This window comes from Canis lupus, chromosome 17 (assembly GCF_003254725.2).
Source record: "Canis lupus dingo isolate Sandy chromosome 17, ASM325472v2, whole genome shotgun sequence".
NCBI classification, from domain to species: Eukaryota; Metazoa; Chordata; class Mammalia; order Carnivora; family Canidae; genus Canis; species Canis lupus.
In genome coordinates this window covers 36,338,572-36,355,362 of record NC_064259.1, presented here as the reverse complement: position 1 = coordinate 36,355,362, position 16,791 = coordinate 36,338,572, and the positions used below count along the sequence as shown (strand labels likewise).

The 16,791-nt window shown below is 34.5% G+C and overlaps 1 protein-coding gene across 4 annotated transcripts in view; it reads left to right on the top strand.

Annotated features, from left to right (window-relative positions):
- ANAPC1 (anaphase promoting complex subunit 1) overlaps positions 1 to 16,791 on the top strand; it is a 103,880-nt gene that overhangs the window by 45,692 nt on the left and 41,397 nt on the right. For all 4 annotated transcript variants that reach the window (XM_025453958.3, XM_025453957.3, XM_049095417.1 and 1 more), the window contains 8 exons: positions 1,242 to 1,456; positions 3,681 to 3,799; positions 8,119 to 8,390; positions 10,702 to 10,936; positions 13,247 to 13,338; positions 14,840 to 14,974; positions 15,158 to 15,240; positions 16,186 to 16,264. In XM_025453958.3, coding sequence (XP_025309743.1) covers positions 1,242 to 1,456; positions 3,681 to 3,799; positions 8,119 to 8,390; positions 10,702 to 10,936; positions 13,247 to 13,338; positions 14,840 to 14,974; positions 15,158 to 15,240; positions 16,186 to 16,264 — 1,230 coding nt within the window. The remainder of the gene's footprint in view (positions 1 to 1,241; positions 1,457 to 3,680; positions 3,800 to 8,118; positions 8,391 to 10,701; positions 10,937 to 13,246; positions 13,339 to 14,839; positions 14,975 to 15,157; positions 15,241 to 16,185; positions 16,265 to 16,791) is intronic.

Sequence of the window (16,791 nt, the reverse complement as noted above, 5' to 3'; positions counted from 1 at the left end):
CCATTTGATCTGTATTTAGATGTCATTTTAAGTAATTCTAATCTAAATTCAGTTTGTTCAGTTGTTTGAGGCTACCATTTAATTTTATTTGAGGCTACCTTTTATGACTCATCTAAATTCAGTTTATCAGCTATTTGGATCTATACTTTATGGCTAACTCATATGGGAGAATAGTTTCTTTTAAAGTTAGATATTCCATAGGAACCATAATGAATATTTATGAACTAAATAAGAGGGTAAGTCATTATCTGCTATCATTATTTTTAGGCTTCTACATTATGTTACAAAACTTTGGCATTTTAATCTTTTGTTAAAGGAGTGTAAAATTCTTTCCAGGGTGCCTGGAGGCTCAGTCACGTAAGAATCTGCCTTCAGCTCAGGTCATGATCTCAGTGTCTTGGGACTGAGTCCCACATAGGGCTCCCTGCTCCAGTCTGCTTCTCCTTCTGCTTCTTCCCCCACTTGTTCTCAGTCTCTTTCTCACATAAATAAAATCTCTATAAAAAAAAAGGAGTAGAAAGTTCTTGAGGAAATGAGAAGATTTCACGCTACTCACATCTAGTTTGCAGTGTGATTGAATTATTTGGATGGGGAAAGCTCATAGAAAACACATGTTGAGCTTCTGAGGACAATGATAATCAAGGGATTAAACCTCTTCATTTGTTTTGCTGCAGCTGCTTTCTGATTAAGAAATTTTTAAGACATCTTTATTTAAAAACAAGGTGAAAATTGATCATGGTCCATTTAAAGTATTAAAGTAAGAAAATATTGTTCAACTTCCTCCAGTCTGTGACATATATCCTTCCAGGTTGTTTTTCTATGCTTATATTGATCGACTATAATATTTATGTTTGTGTGGGTTCTTTAGTGATAGTGAATGGGTTTCATATTCTGCTTGCAGTAATTTGTAACCTTTTTATGATATTTAGGATACAGTTAGATTTTTATAATTTATTTAGAATGTTTCTCTCAATGGAATCAGCTTTCTGATTATTGTTTTGAATTTAATGTTTTTCCATTGGCTCAGTAATTTTCCCAAGTGGGCAATATAATTGTACTTTTAAAAAAGACTTCTGGATTAGAGTCCTAGGATACACTGTGAACCCAAAACAGCCTTGCTTTAGAATACATATATTCTCTGTATGATAGAGTCACAGTACATCATCCTGTATATTCTAGTGATCAATAAGTGCGTGGTGATTGGTTTTTAAGTTATTATTACAACCAAGTCTGTTACTCAGGTGCTCTCATCAGATGTTCCTTCAGGAACAGAAACTGAGGAGGAAGATGATGGAATGAATGACATGAATCAGGAGGTTATGTCATTAATATGGAGTGAAGATTTAAGAGTGCAGGACGTGCGAAGGCTTCTTCAAAGTGCACATCCCGTCCGTGTCAATGTTGTACAGTACCCAGAACTCAGTGACCATGAGTTCATTGAGGAAAAAGAAAACAGGTGAAGGAAACACGTTGTTGTCTTTTGTCAGTGTTTTTTAACTCTAAAAACCCTAAAAAAATAGTTCAGAGTTAAAAGTACCACGTATTTTAAGTTTTTATCCAACCTCAGTAAACCATACTTTTTTTTTCAAAATGTTTTGGCGTTTGATAACTTAAGAGTATCTGATGACATAAGTGACCCTACTCCTCTCGAATTACAGTTGTGTGCTATTTAGAAAAGATGACTCAGACTATTTTGCTTAGTTACCTTAAGAATTTACATCAAAGCAACACACTGAGCTCATTCTTCTGTATTTTGATGAGGAAAAAAATGTGTGTATATGTATAAATGTTTTAGTGTAGTTTCAACTTGATATCAGTATTTTTTTCTGATATTATAGGGAATACACTATAAGTCTTCTCTATTGCCACTTTCTAACATATGTTATATTCCTTGATAATTGTAATATTCAGTAGTAACCATCTCATGAGATTCTAGAGTTGTTGTCTTAGGACAGTTCAATTTATATTTGAAAATTCTCTCCTGTCCTGTTGCCTGTCTTGTCTCTGTCACCTGTTACTTTCCACTACTATTTTCTGGTTCTCCTTGCTTTGCTCACAGTAGTCCTGCTTTAAGAGGAAGGAGCATCCACACATAGCCACAGGGTGCCGAAGATCCGAGTTAGTCCTAATCTGCCTCACTGTTTCCTCTTCCATGTGTACCTAGGTGTTTGTCACCTGTAGCTGAGGAGGCTGAGGGACAGAGAAGTTGTGTGGGAGCATAGTGGCTAGCATGAGCTCTGGAGCCTTTCTTGGCCACTGGATGTCTTTGGATGAATTACTTAACTTCTTGCTGCCTCAGTTGTCTCAATTATAAGAATAGGCATAATTATAGCATTTATACCTCATATGGTTGCTCTGTGTGTAGAGTGAGTTATATCTATCTAGTGTTTAGGACACTGCCCAGTACGTAGTAAAGCTCAGTGCATTAGCCATGATCATTAACTGAGCTCATTGATTCTATGATGCTAGTTTAGTTTTTTTGTTTTGTTTTTATCTTTATAATCATTGATATCTCAGAAGGGATTACAGTATTATTGTTTTCATTACAGTTTTGTGGATTATGTTTAAAGTTTCTGCTAAAAAGTTCTTTGGGATGTGGCCTTGGATTTTTTCTGATTCTAAATTAACATGGGGCAGTGTTCCTGAAGAATCTTGGGACAGCAGATTTTTCTCACCAAAAAAACTAGAAAAGCAGCTGTATGTATAGTTAGGGAGAGAATGTGCTTATAAATAGTTTTGTCTGCAGAGAAAATGTTAGCCTCTGATGGGATATTTCTGTGTCTTCAGGCATAAATTCTGTTAAGTGTTTTCCTGATTTTAACTGCCCCTATTTCCACAATTTGTTTGATTTTGCTTTAAGTGGCTACATGGAATGTGATTTAACATAGAAAAAAGTTAAGAGTAGTGTACTAGTTTCAAAATATGGCCCATAGAAGCCATTTTAACCCTGAATATGGCAACTTATTGTATTATTAATCCTATAAATCTTAGTTATTATGTAAGTGAAACTAATTATTTTTCCCCCGGAGATACCAGGAACTTGTCACCTCCAGTATAGGAACTTACTTTCCTTTCTTGTGTACAGGTCACATAGGTGGCACTCCTGAGACAAAATGAGGAAATGTAAACGTAGTATTTTCCTTTGAGCCTGTTAGCATCAGAATGGAATTTTTTTTAAGATTTATTTATTTATTTTTATTTATGATAGACACAGAGAGAGAGAGAAAGAGGCAGAGACACAGGAGGAGGGAGAAGCAGGCTCCATGCCGGGAGCCAGACGTAGGACTCGATCCCAGGTCTCCAGGATCGCACCCTGGGCCAAAGGCAGGCGCCAAACAGCTGAGCCACCCAGGGATTCCCCCAGAATGGAATTTTAGATTTTTCTTTTTGGTTGCTGAGGGAAAATTTGTTTGGTTTATAAACCAGTTGGTTTTCACTCAAAGCAAATATGAAACAAAAGAAAGGAAATGTATCTCTCCCTTAGAGTTTCTAAGGGGAACAAGAATAAAAGTGAGAATAACCACGTTTGGATGATTCATCCACATCTTTGTGTGAATTTACTCTGATGTGATTTCATCTTACATAGAAGTTCTTCTTTTGGAATACTTAACTATGGATTGCATTCCAGTTTTTCTTTTGCTTACACATTTTTTACATGTTGGTTTTGATTTTAATTATAGATTGCTCCAGTTGTGTCAGCGAACTATGGCCCTTCCAGTAGGACGAGGAATGTTTACCCTATTTTCATACCATCCTGTTCCAACGGAACCACTGCCTATTCCTAAATTGAATTTGACTGGTATGTTAAATTCTGGTCTCAGTGAGAAAGGAAAATGATTAAGTATATTTTTAGTGAAGTTATTGAATTAGTTAAAACCAAAGAAATGTTCTTTCTATCCCCAGTGATTTCACATATCAACCACTCTAGCAGTTGTCAAAGCTCAAATAGCAAATCAAACTAAATATTGTGGGAAATAGCATGTAGCCCATTACTAAATTTGCTTTTAATGAGACCATTTCATGATATGGAAAGGCACTTGGGAAAGTTTAGAAAGATATTGATGATGGTGAGATTACTGAACTTTAGTCTTAAAGTATAATATGTAAAAACTTTGTATCTTAATGTGTCTTGTTATATGTTATTACGAATATATCATCCTCATTCAGAAACAAAAAGAAACTAAGCATAAAGAAAAAATGCTCATGTATAATATAGTAGTCCTGTTTGCTAGAGTGTTAGCGTTTTGGTATATATGGTTCTCAGTTTTATTTTTCTAGTTTGTAATATTATATATTCTCAGGAAAATTAAATCTGTTTTAGACATTGTTTTTAAATTTACTGTAGAGTGAGCATCCTTTCATATCTAGTACACATAGATACACAGTTATGTATATGTGTAGGTAGCTATTGTGTACAGATATTTTTATTCAATAACTTAATTTTTATTTGCTGTATTTTACACAAATAGTTGTAAAATAGCTTATGTAAAGAATCTGATTTTGTTGGAAATTATCAGTTTTTTTGCTATTATAACCATGCTGTCAGAGTATAGTTATTTAGGTTAGTTGCTTTAGAACTCCTAGGACAGCAAGATTTTAAGGCTTTGATGTAACATTCATTCATATTACCTTTCTGATTGGTTGTGTGGATTTTTACTTCTGCGAGATCTAAGTGTGCTCATTTCCTAGTATTGATTTCAATGGGTTTTATAGTGCATGTTCACCTGATGCTTGTGTGAATATGTTCTAAAGGTGACAGTTGTGTGCAATTGAAATTATTGAAAATCCCTGAAGTATAATATGTGTGGTTTTATGAGACTTGTACGAAATGTACATATCATACACACAGTCATGTATAGTATAATATATCAGTATAATTCCACAATGTCTTAAGTTTCATAATTTAAAAAAATCCAGGGTTCCACTCAGGTATGTGGAAAGCATATACTTTTAATAACATATGGAAAGTGAGATCACATTTCATCTCCAAATTATACCTATTCTGGAGCACTAATCTTATTTAGAGACAGAAGAAACAGAGTTACCTTCAGTATTTGAATGGTTCTCTCCCAGAGATGAAACAGTGTGGCAAAATCCAAATAATAACTGAGTCTTCATGGTGAAAGGGGCATAGAGGTGTTCATTCTGTTAGTCTTTCAACTGTTAAAAGGTTTTTGTTTAAAGAATTTGAGTTAAAAAGAAAAGAACCTCATGCAAAACTGGCAAATGTTAAAATGTATTAAGTTTGGGCAGTGATACGTGGATGGGTATTAATAAATATATATGAATCACTTTTTTTTCCTTGAATACATTTAGTTAAATTTGCATATTCAGAATGTGTTTCTGACATTAGTCCAAACTTTTATTCTTTTAGCCATTCTGGTAAACTCCCCTCCAAAAAACTGTTATTATCTTATTTTAATAATAAATTAATTTAGGACAAGATACTTTCTTAAAATAGCTCCTTAACTTACACTGGTATTAGTACTTTTGTATGTTATTCTTATTGAAGAATATTTGCTTTACCCTTTGCCAGTCATTTTCTCTTGTGTAAATACTCTTGTTTTATGCATATGATGAATTGTTTTAGAAAGTTCACTTGTTTTTTCATTATTAATTTCTGCCTTTTTAGAAGTTAAAAGTACACCTCATGAACTTGTCACCCAGTGTGACATTGTCATATACCAGCATTTGAGTTAGCTCTTAGGTACACAAAGCATATGGTAAAAGCAAATATATTTTACTTTGTGTGTGAGTATGTTAGCATACACACTCTAATTAAGACATTGTGGATCTATCTGAAATTTATTTTACATAATTTCAGAACTCCTTTAAAACCATATTTTCAAACTTGTAGTGAACTGTATAATTTTATGCAATATTTATAGAATAGTTATTTTAATATTCATCTATGACCTGATGTAGTTAATACAGAGCATTAAAGATATAAAAAGAATTTGGTATTTGCCTGTACACAGTGGAGATCCAAAAGAGAACTAAAAGACTCAGGAAAAGGAGTTCACAGAGCATGTAGAATCATGAACATGTAATTAACAGTGTTCTGACAGAAGTTGACCATAAAACTTAATTTAGCAAATACTCTTTATGGTTCAGTGGGTAACTCAGGTCTATAAAATGATGCTTTTTTTTTTTTTAAATAGGGTTTTCTGAATGCAATTTGGCATTTTTAACAAGGGCATATAATTACTTATACAGAGGGAGAAACGCATATAGTAAGAGAACAAATTTATAAAGGTCCTCATCTCATTTTACAGTGTATTTTTCTTTAATGTCCAGAGACAACTGTAGGATGGCATATATGAAATTCACATCAGTGTCATCAGTCACAGGTTGAAATTTATTATTCATATAGTTTAACTGTGATGTTAATCTTCACTTTATATTAATAAGCTTACTTCTGTGTGAAAGAAAGATTTCGAAGTAGTGGGTATCCTAGTCAGATCTGTATAAAGTTAAATTGGTATCAGTTATCTTATAGCCCCATGTATTTTAGCAAAAAGGAAAATGAATTATTTTATTCTTAAAATTTTTTTATTTAAACATTTTATTTGATTATAGTTGATGTACAACGTTACATTAGTTTCAGGTATACAGCATAGTGATTTAGTAACTCTGCATGTTATGCTCACCACAAGTATAGCCTCTGTCTGTCACCATGCAGTGACTGTATTTCTAGTGCTGTACCTTTTATTTCTATAACTAACCTGTTCCATAACTGCAAACCTGTATTTCCCACTCTCCTTTATGCATCACCTTATTCTTTCTTTTCTCTGGTGATCATCAGCTTATTCTCTGCATTCCTAGGCCTGATACTGTTCTTTGTTTACTCTTTTCTTTTGTTTATTAGATTCTACATATAAATGAGATCATATGATAATTGTCTTTCTCTGACTTATTTCACTTAGCATAACATCCTCTAGGTTCATCCACGTTGTTGTAAATGGCAAGATCTCATCATTTTTAGCAACTGAATAATATTCCTGTGTGTGTGTTTGCATGCGCGCGTGCGCACACTACATCATTATTCATTCAACTGTTGATGAATGTTTGGGCTGTTTTCCTATATTGGCTCTTGTAAATAATGGTACAGTAAACATAGAGTGAATGTATCTTTTCAAATTAATGCTTTTGTTTTTGGAGGGTAAATAACCAGTAGTGGAATTATTGGATCAACTGGTATTTCTGTTTTTAAATTTTTGAGGATCCTCCATACTGTTTTCTACAGTGACTGTACCAATTTATATTCTCACCAACAATACGAGGGTTACTTTTTTCCCCCACATCCTCACTAACATTAGTTAATTCTTGTCTTATTGATTCTAGCCATTCTGACAGGTGTAAGGTGATATTTCATTGTGATTTTGATTTGCATTTCCCTGATGATGAGTGATGTTGAGCATCTTTTCATATCTGTTAGCTATCTGTATGTCTTCTTTGGAAAAATGTCTATTCAGGTCCTCTTCCCATTTTTAATTAGGATTTTTTTTTAATGTTCAGTCATATAAATTCTTTATATATTTCGGATATTAATCCCTTATTAGATATATGATTTTCAGATATCTTCTCCCATTCAACAGGTTTCCTTTTTGTTTTGTTGATGGTTTGGATTCCTTTGCTTTGCAAAAGCATTTTATTTTGATGTAATCCCAGTAGTTTATTTTTGCTTTTGTTTCCCCTGCTTGAGGAGACTTAGCTAGAAACACATTGCTTTGGCCTGTGTCAGAGAAATTATTGCCTATATTCTCTTCTAGGAGTTTTTTGGTTTCAGTTCTCACATGTAGATCTTTAATCCATCTGGAGTTTACTTTTGTATATAGTGTAAGAAAGTTGTCCAGTTTCAGACAAATGAATTATTTTATATGTGCTGCCAAAGCAAGCATCAGACAATGACTTATTTTGAACGGGGCTTTTCCACTTTGCATCAGATTTAATGCACATGTATTAAAGTCTAAGTACTCATAGTAACCTAATATCATTCCAATTATTATGGGGTTAAGGGTTTCGAATGTAGAAAAACTAATCTCTGTTCTTAAAAATATAAATTGAATAATTTTGGATTTATGAATTATTCTCTCAATTTTAAATTTGCCTGAATAGGACGAGCCCCGCCTCGGAACACAACAGTAGACCTTAACAGTGGAAACATTGATGTGCCTCCTAACATGACAAGCTGGGCCAGCTTCCACAATGGTGTGGCTGCTGGCCTGAAGATAGCACCTGCCTCCCAGATCGACTCAGCTTGGATTGTTTACAATAAGCCCAAGCATGCTGAGTTAGCCAATGAATATGCTGGCTTTCTCATGGCTCTGGGTCTGAATGGGCATCTTACCAAGCTGGCTACTCTCAATATACATGATTACTTGACCAAGGTGAGACTCCCAGCTCCTGGCAGTGTGCCTCATTGTGGGTCACTACAGTAGCTCCTAATTGTTCTGTTTGTTTTTCCTTCTTCATTCTTGTACACCTCAATCCATTCTTCCCATAGCAGGTAGAGTAATCTTTCTAAAGTATAAATGGGAATATATCACTTCTCTGGTCAAAACTGTTTAAAGAAGTACTTCATTGTTCTTGATACACATTCTGCATATGTGATGCCACTTACTTGTCCAACCTTACTTTGTACCACTCAGCTCCTTGTTACCCACACACCAACCACAGGGACTGGCCATTTTAGCTCCTTGGCAAACCACATTCTTCTACTTCAGAGTTTGGCAAACCAAACTTTCTTGGCATAAACTCTTCTACCTTTATGCCATAAAAATTCACCACTTAAAGTATACAATGCAGTAGTTTTTAGTGTGTTCAAAGAGTTGTGGATCTATTACTGCTGTTACATTTATTTATTTTTTTTATTTTTTAAAGATTTATTTATTTATGATAGACATAGAGAGAGAGAGGCAGAGACACAGGAGGAGGAGAAGCAGGCTCCATGCCGGGAGCCCGACGTGGGACTCGATCCCGGGACTCCGGGATCGCGCCCTGGGCCAAAGGCAGGCGCTAAACCGCTGAGCCACCCAGGGATCCCCACTGCTGTTACATTTAGAACATTTTCATCAGTCCATAAAGGACCCTCATAGCAGTAGCAGTCGCCCTCCATTCCCTCTCCCTGCAGCCCCTAGCTACCACAGATCTCGTTTCTGTCTCTGTGCATTTACTGAATCTGGGCCTTTCATGTAAATGGAATCCTTCAGTAGGTGGTCTTTTATGACTGGCTTCTTTCTCTTATCATAATGTTTTCACAGTTTGTTTTTGTTTATATTGTATCATGTATCAGCACTTCATGCCTTTATATTGCTGAATAGATATTTTATTGTGTGGATATACTGTGTTTATCCATTCATCAGTTGGTGGATAGCTGGGTTATTTCTACTCTTTAACTGTTATGAACAGTGCTGCTATAAACATGTATGTTTTTGTGTGGACGTATATTTTCATTTCTCTTGGGTGTATTTCTAGGAGTAGAATTGCTGGGTCGTATGGTAGCTGTTTAAATTTTTGAGGAACTACCAAACTTTCTAGAGAGGCTATAACCTTTTTACAATCCCACCAGCAATAGATAAGGATTCTAGTTTTTCCAGATTCTTACCAACATTTATCTGTCTTTTTAATTATACTCATTCTAGTAGGTGTGAAGTAATATCTCGTTGTTTTGGTTTGCAATTTCCCTGATGGCTAATGATGTTGAGGACCTTTCATGTGCTCATAGGCCATTTGTAAGTCTTCTTTGGAGAAATGTCTATTCAGATCCTTTGTTTATTTTAAAATTGGGCTATCTTACTGAGTTGTATTCTTTGTATACTGGATACGAAGTCCATTAACAGGTAAATGATTTGCAGAAATTTCTGCCATTTGGGTTATCTTTCACTTTCTGATGGTATCTTTGAAGCACAAAAGTTTTTAATTTTAATGAAGTTCAGTTCATTTATTTTTTTCTTTAATTGTTATGCTTTGATGTCATATCTCATTGCCTACCCCATGATCCTAACCCATTAACACCTGTGTTTTCTTCTAGGAGTTTTATAGTTTTAGCTCTTATATTTAGTTCTGTGGTCCACTTAGAGTTAATTTTTGTGAGTGATGTAAGAAAGTGGTCCAGCTTTATTCTTTTGCATGTGGCCTACAATTATCACAGCACCATTTTCTGAAGACTGTTTTGTTCCCATTGAATTGTCTTGGCACTCTGTGGTCACTTGGCCATTACTGTGAGGGTTTATTTCTGGATCACATCAGAGCCATTTACATGTTTCTCTCATCTGACCTCATTTTCTCCTACTTTCTAAAGCTGAGTGCCTCCTTTTCTACCACTTTCCTGGCTAATTTATATTAATCCTTGAGGTCCTATTATATGTTTTACTTCTTAGAAGAGTCCTAATAATTCTTCAGCTCCTCCTAATCAAAATAAGGCTTTCTAAAAATACTGCTTTGTATTATTTTATATTTTTTCAATATATTGCTTTTCAATAATATATTTGTGTATTTTTACTTCAACATTTTTTTCCCCATTGGGGGTCTAGCATTGTGAGAGTAAGGACTGTGTCTCTTTAGTTTGCTATTGTATTCTTGGTGCTTCTCACTGTGCCTGTCAAGAGTACTTACTGAAAGTACTGGCAGGCAGTACTTTATTTAAGACTACGTATTTATTTGGTAGTGACTGATATTTCATTCTGCTTTCTACCTTAGGGTCATGAAATGACAAGCATTGGACTGCTCCTTGGTGTTTCTGCTGCTAAACTAGGCACCATGGATATGTCAATTACTCGGCTTCTTAGCATTCACATTCCTGCCCTCTTACCTCCAACATCCACAGAGCTTGATGTTCCTCACAATGTCCAAGTGGCTGCAGTGGTTGGCATTGGCCTTGTATATCAAGGAACAGCTCATAGGCATACTGCAGAAGTCCTCTTGGCTGAAATAGGTATGGCAATTGTAGTACTGTGTCTTTGTCAGCATAGATTGCCCACTCCATAGGAACCAAAGTAAAAATGGTAATAAAATTAAGGAAAAACAGTAGCTTTTGTTAGAATGTTCTGACCCATATAAAAAAGATGGTATAAGTAATATTTTCCAAGGCTGATACTAGTGAGCAGATTATTAATCTGCACGTTTATTTGGCCAGCCCATTGTTGAGCTCCAGAGATCCTATTTAATGAGGTAGGCTGTGGTCTTTTTCTTTTTTTTTAAGATTTTATTTATTTATTCATGAGAGACACAGACACACACACAGGCAGAGAAATAGGCAGAGGGAGAACCAGGCTCCCTCATGGAGCCCAATGTGGGACTTGATCCCTGACCCTGGGATTATGACCTGAGCCAGAGGCAGACTCTCAGCCACTGAGCCACCCAGACGTCCCATCCTGTGGTCTTAATTATACATGAGAGTGCTATTTATCCTGCTTTGTCTTTACTAGGCAATATCTAGCAGTGATCTGCACTTGAAATGCAAAGTTGAGTATTTTGATCCCTAGAAATGGTGTTCATTCTGTTGGACAGTAGTACTTCCAAGAGAAAGGAAGTGATTGACTCTTGCTTTTCCTCCTTTACGTGCTGGTGGGTATGTTGGTAATGAAATGCATTTTCTCTGTTTTTAATGGAGCCTAAACCTTTTGGAAATGTGTCTTCTGTATTATCTTTTTCTGACAATTGGAAATGCTTTTGGCATTATTATGTTCACTAATTTAGATATATAGTTCCTTGCTTTGTTCAGTCCTACTCAGGATCTTTCCTACATATATTTCAGGATGTATTGTTGAAGACATATTTTTCTTTGGAATGATTGTTAGTTAGCTGTTGCCACAATAATGCTACTTAACAAATAGCCACAAAATTGGCCTAGCATCTCAGCTTTAGGCTGTAGATCTGTGGGTATGCTGCTCCAACTGTACTCCAGATGACTTATTTTTGGCCCACACTTGTTTTATGGTGATAACAAACGGTCAAGAGGGAGAACCAAATAATGGAAGCACATTTCATGCCATTGCTTACATTATGCCAGCTAAGATCCCAGGCCAAAGCTAGTCATGAGTTCAAGTTCACCATAAGGCTCTTGTCAAGAGTATGGATGTATGTGTGTATGTATGTGTGTGTGTGTGTGTGTATATATATATGTATATATATATAAACATATACTGTTGAGCAGTGAAAAATTGACACCAACAATATAATCTACAGTGTGAAATATTCACAAAACTGAAATTTTTCTATTACCAAGATATGTTATAGCATAAGTTGGTCTAAGAAACATTTATTCAGAAGAAACTCGAGTGGCTTTTAAAGCTTGTTCATCTGCAAGGTGAATCATAGCATAGCCTTTTCATGTTGTATATGGAGGATTTCATCTAGATTCATATGCGTATACTCTTATGTAATTACAGTCAGAATGTATATATATACTGTTTTTATATTGCCCTTTCCATATATCATTGTCATAAATGTTTTTAAAAATTAATTTCATATTGTGTAATATCTCATTGAATTGGTGTTCTGTAAATTGCTTCTTTTTTAATTTTCAGTTTCTAATTCTTTGCTATTTTTGTGTAATATTGGTTACATTTGTATAATATATGTATTTTTTTAATTCCTTTTTTTCCTGTGGGTAAAATGCCAGGACTATGAAATTTGTCTTTGACAGAGGGCTCTTTATGTATAATACATTTTGCTGCCCTAAAGGGTAGAGTTAGAATTAGGGGGTGCTTTTTAAAAGTATGAGTTTTGTATTAAGCCAGAGTTGTAGGATCCACACACACAAATTCTACCATAATAGAGTTCAGTATCATGTAGATTCAAAATAAGTGTCTGAAACATAATATTTAGCTTAAAAACTTAGTATCCTTCCTGCCCATTATTAATGTTTGAATATGTGTTTACCATAACTAGTGAGTAGATTGAAAATAGCAAAACAAAAACCAAATGTAAGATTTAAAAATTAAAACATTTTGAGCATTCGTCCCTTTAAATATTTTTTTCTAGTTCTTGATAATTTTTTTTGTTTTTCTCTAAATAAAACCCAAAGTTTCACAGTGTCTAAAAGTCACTGCTTTCAAATTAGTACATTCAAAGAACCATTTGGGGCTTTATTTTGTTGTAAACCAATAGTTGTGAATACCATTTGTGATAATGTCCTGTCTTTCTAGTGGGGCTGTATAGAATCCATGGTTCTTATTAGAAAGCTAATTCTAAAACATACAATAGAAGGCCTGCTTGAACTGTGTTATTTTCTGTTTTACAGGACGGCCCCCTGGTCCTGAAATGGAATACTGCACTGATAGAGAGTCCTATTCTTTAGCTGCTGGCTTGGCCCTGGGAATGGTTTGCTTGGGGGTAAGTACTCTCTGAAACTTCAGATGCTTCATTTATGACATTTGGATGTTGAGACAAATGATATTAACATTTAACTCTGAATACCACTCTACCTCACTATGACTTAACCTGATTCTCAGCTTTTTTTCTTTCCTGGATATTCTTCAAAGTGCTAGAATTGTAGTGAAGAGTGGGGCTTTAAGATTTTTATCCCCTTGGCTTAGAAGTCAGTGTTCATAAATGAACCTAGGGAATGAAATATCTTGAAGAATTTAAGATATGAGATGAAGTGATAGCCCCCCAGACAGGAAAAGGAAAACTGTGAGAATGTAGTATGATGGGGAGCTTTAAGTGTCTATAGTAGTTGCTAGAGATAAACCATGACCTTCTTTTGGCACCCCGGTATTCACTGGGATCTCAGAATGTTGCCATACTGTTTGCTTTATGACAGAATACACTACCACCTTGATCCATCTTAACCATATCCATGAGACATAGTATAGAATTATCATAATTCATTATGAAATGAATTAACATTTCATTAAATGACTGTGTCACCTGGAATGTGAGTTCCTTAAGAGCCCCCAATACAGTGTTAACACTGAAACTAAAATGTATAAAGAAAGTTCACCATCTGTTAGGTTTTTGATTCTTTGCATTTGACACATGAACTAAAGAGGCAGATGGTGCAATGGAAAAGTAGCACACTGGAAATTGGGATCTTGATTTGCTCCTGACCAGTGAGTCCTATCCATGAAGTGTTGTTTAGTGGTTAAGCAACTCCATGGATTGTTTTATATCCTTGTTTATAGCCAACTCTGCTGGTTATTAGCTTTGTAACCTTGGGCTTGGTGTGTGCCTTACTTTCCTCATCTAAAATAGTAGCTATTTGGTAGAATTATATTAGGTAAATTAATCCACGTTAAACAGACAAGTACTAGAAACAGTAAGTGTTCAATAAATTCATTATTATAGTTATTGTTGCTGAAATACTTCATAGGCACAATAATAAAAGAACTCAGGTGTTTATAGTTCAGGTTTCATTTGCAGACCTAATATTTTCTTTTATTGTTAGTATAATTAACTGTATTAACTTTATTTGTGAAATGAAAGTTTTAACTTGAACATATATGTATTGTAATTCTTTTTTTTTTAAGATTTATTTTTTATTTTAGAAAGAGAGTGTGCAAGACCAGGGGTGGGGAGGAGCAGAGATAGAAGAAGAGAGAATCTCCAGCAGGCTGCCCACTGAGCATGGAGCCTGACGCAGGGCTTGATCTCATAACTGTGAGATCATGACCTGAGTGGATGCTCAACCTATTGAGCCACTCGGGTACCTCTAAGTAATTCTTAGTGTGAATAATTAAGAGCTTGTTTGAATATTAAGTCTTGGGTAATAGTTATTTTAATTTAAAAAACCCAAAATACCTTGCTTTGAAGTTAGTTCATTCTTTTGTCATGGGTATTATGAATCTTATTCCATAAGCTTTCCTTTTTACATGTTTGTTATTTCATTTTCCAGCATGGCAGTAATTTGATAGGTATGTCTGATCTCAATGTGCCTGAGCAGCTTTATCAGTACATGGTTGGAGGTCATAGGCGCTTTCAAGCAGGAATGCATAGGGAGAAGCATAAATCTCCAAGTTATCAAATCAAAGTAAGTCCAAAATAAAGCAACAAATCAAAATTCTGGGAGTTAAGTCAATGTGAAAGTAGTTTTCTTACCAACGTTTGTAAATCTGTTAATTTTAAGCATAGGCTAGTATTTAGAAAAACTTGTAACAATTCAGAATTCTTTTACATGAATAAACTTTTTTTTTTTTTTTTTTCTTTTAAATAGGAAGGAGATACCATAAATGTGGATGTAACTTGTCCAGGTGCCACTCTAGCTTTGGCTATGATCTACTTAAAAACCAATAACAGGTATCACATCCCCTGACTCTATCCCTTGCCATGATAGTATGACCTCGGTTTTGACCTCAGTAGTAAAACTAAATTATCTGAATGTGTTTATTTATTTATTTATTTATTTATTTTTTTGAATGTGTTTATTTTCCTTATACTAGATTAACCTGATTTTGATTCTCTTCAATACTATAGGTTATATAGATTTTTTCTAGAAACAATGTTTTACTATTTTAGTCTTTGGCAATGTAATTGCCAAATTTAATTTATTTTTGTTTTATAGTTGATGTCACTGACAATTAAAAAAATGCCCAAATTCTTTTTTATTAATTATGCATGTTGTTTCAGGATTGGTTAAGCCAGAAACACTTAGCATTATTCTATTCTTGGTTACCATTTACAAAAATGATTTCTACTTAGTTCAAGAACTTTCCTAATAATCTCACCATCTTCCTTCCCAACTCCCAATAATTAGTGCTGGACACTTGAAACTAGACTTTTTTAGAATAAACTGGTGTTTATTTTATATTTTACATGGAAGAGTAAGTTGGGTAGGAGACATTAAACCATGGTTTAAATGTGAAGCCTTTTAAGTTAAAAAATATTCTAAGGTTCAAGAAATTTTTCAGTATTGTAAATTTCTACTATTAGAAAAAGTGAATAGATGCAAAATTAACAAGTGGTTAAAAACAGGTATTCATCTATTTTGATGAATATGTCAATGTTTTCTTGGTAATGGAGATATTTCTGTGAACAAAACAAAAAATATCTCTTTTCATAAAGCTTATGTCATAGTAGGATAGACATTCATACATATCAAATACTGTATTAGAGGATATAAAGTACAATAGAAAGCAAATAGGGTAGTGGAGAGAATGGGGATAAGTGTTTTGAAACCTGTCTTGGGATTCCTGATTATTCTCTCCTCGAGCAATAATGCTTATTGGTATCCTCCACCAACAGATCCATTGCAGATTGGCTTCGAGCTCCTGACACCATGTATTTGCTGGATTTTGTGAAACCAGAATTTCTCTTACTTAGGGTATGGTACTTTGTAATTTTTTATTTCTGCTAACATGAGGAATCTATTGTGTTTTTCAAGTTAGCTTGTGAATATTAATGTTTCTACAAGGGAACCTTTTACTATTAATCCATTATCTAGTTGTAATTGGTAGTATTCTTTTGAAATTTCCCGGATGTAACTTGTAGGAACGCCAGGAAGCATAACCATGTTGCTATATAATACCTGGAGTTGATATTTCAACTTCTTGCATTATTCAACAAGCAGTAAGTGGCTGGGTCTTCATTACTGCCTTATTTTACATTCTTTATCAAGGATGCAGCATTACTATTAAGAGTATAATTAATGACAATAACTATTTGACATAATTACCTACATTTTTCCCTTTATTCTTTAATTTTAAGCTTGTATGTTTTTAGCATATGAAAGCCTTTAGGTTATATAGACAGTGCTAAGATTCTTCTCTTTGATGAAGCAAGTTTTTAAAAGTCCTCTAAACTTTGATAACAATCAGCTCAATTTTAGGGTATTTTTTTGTGTTAGAAATC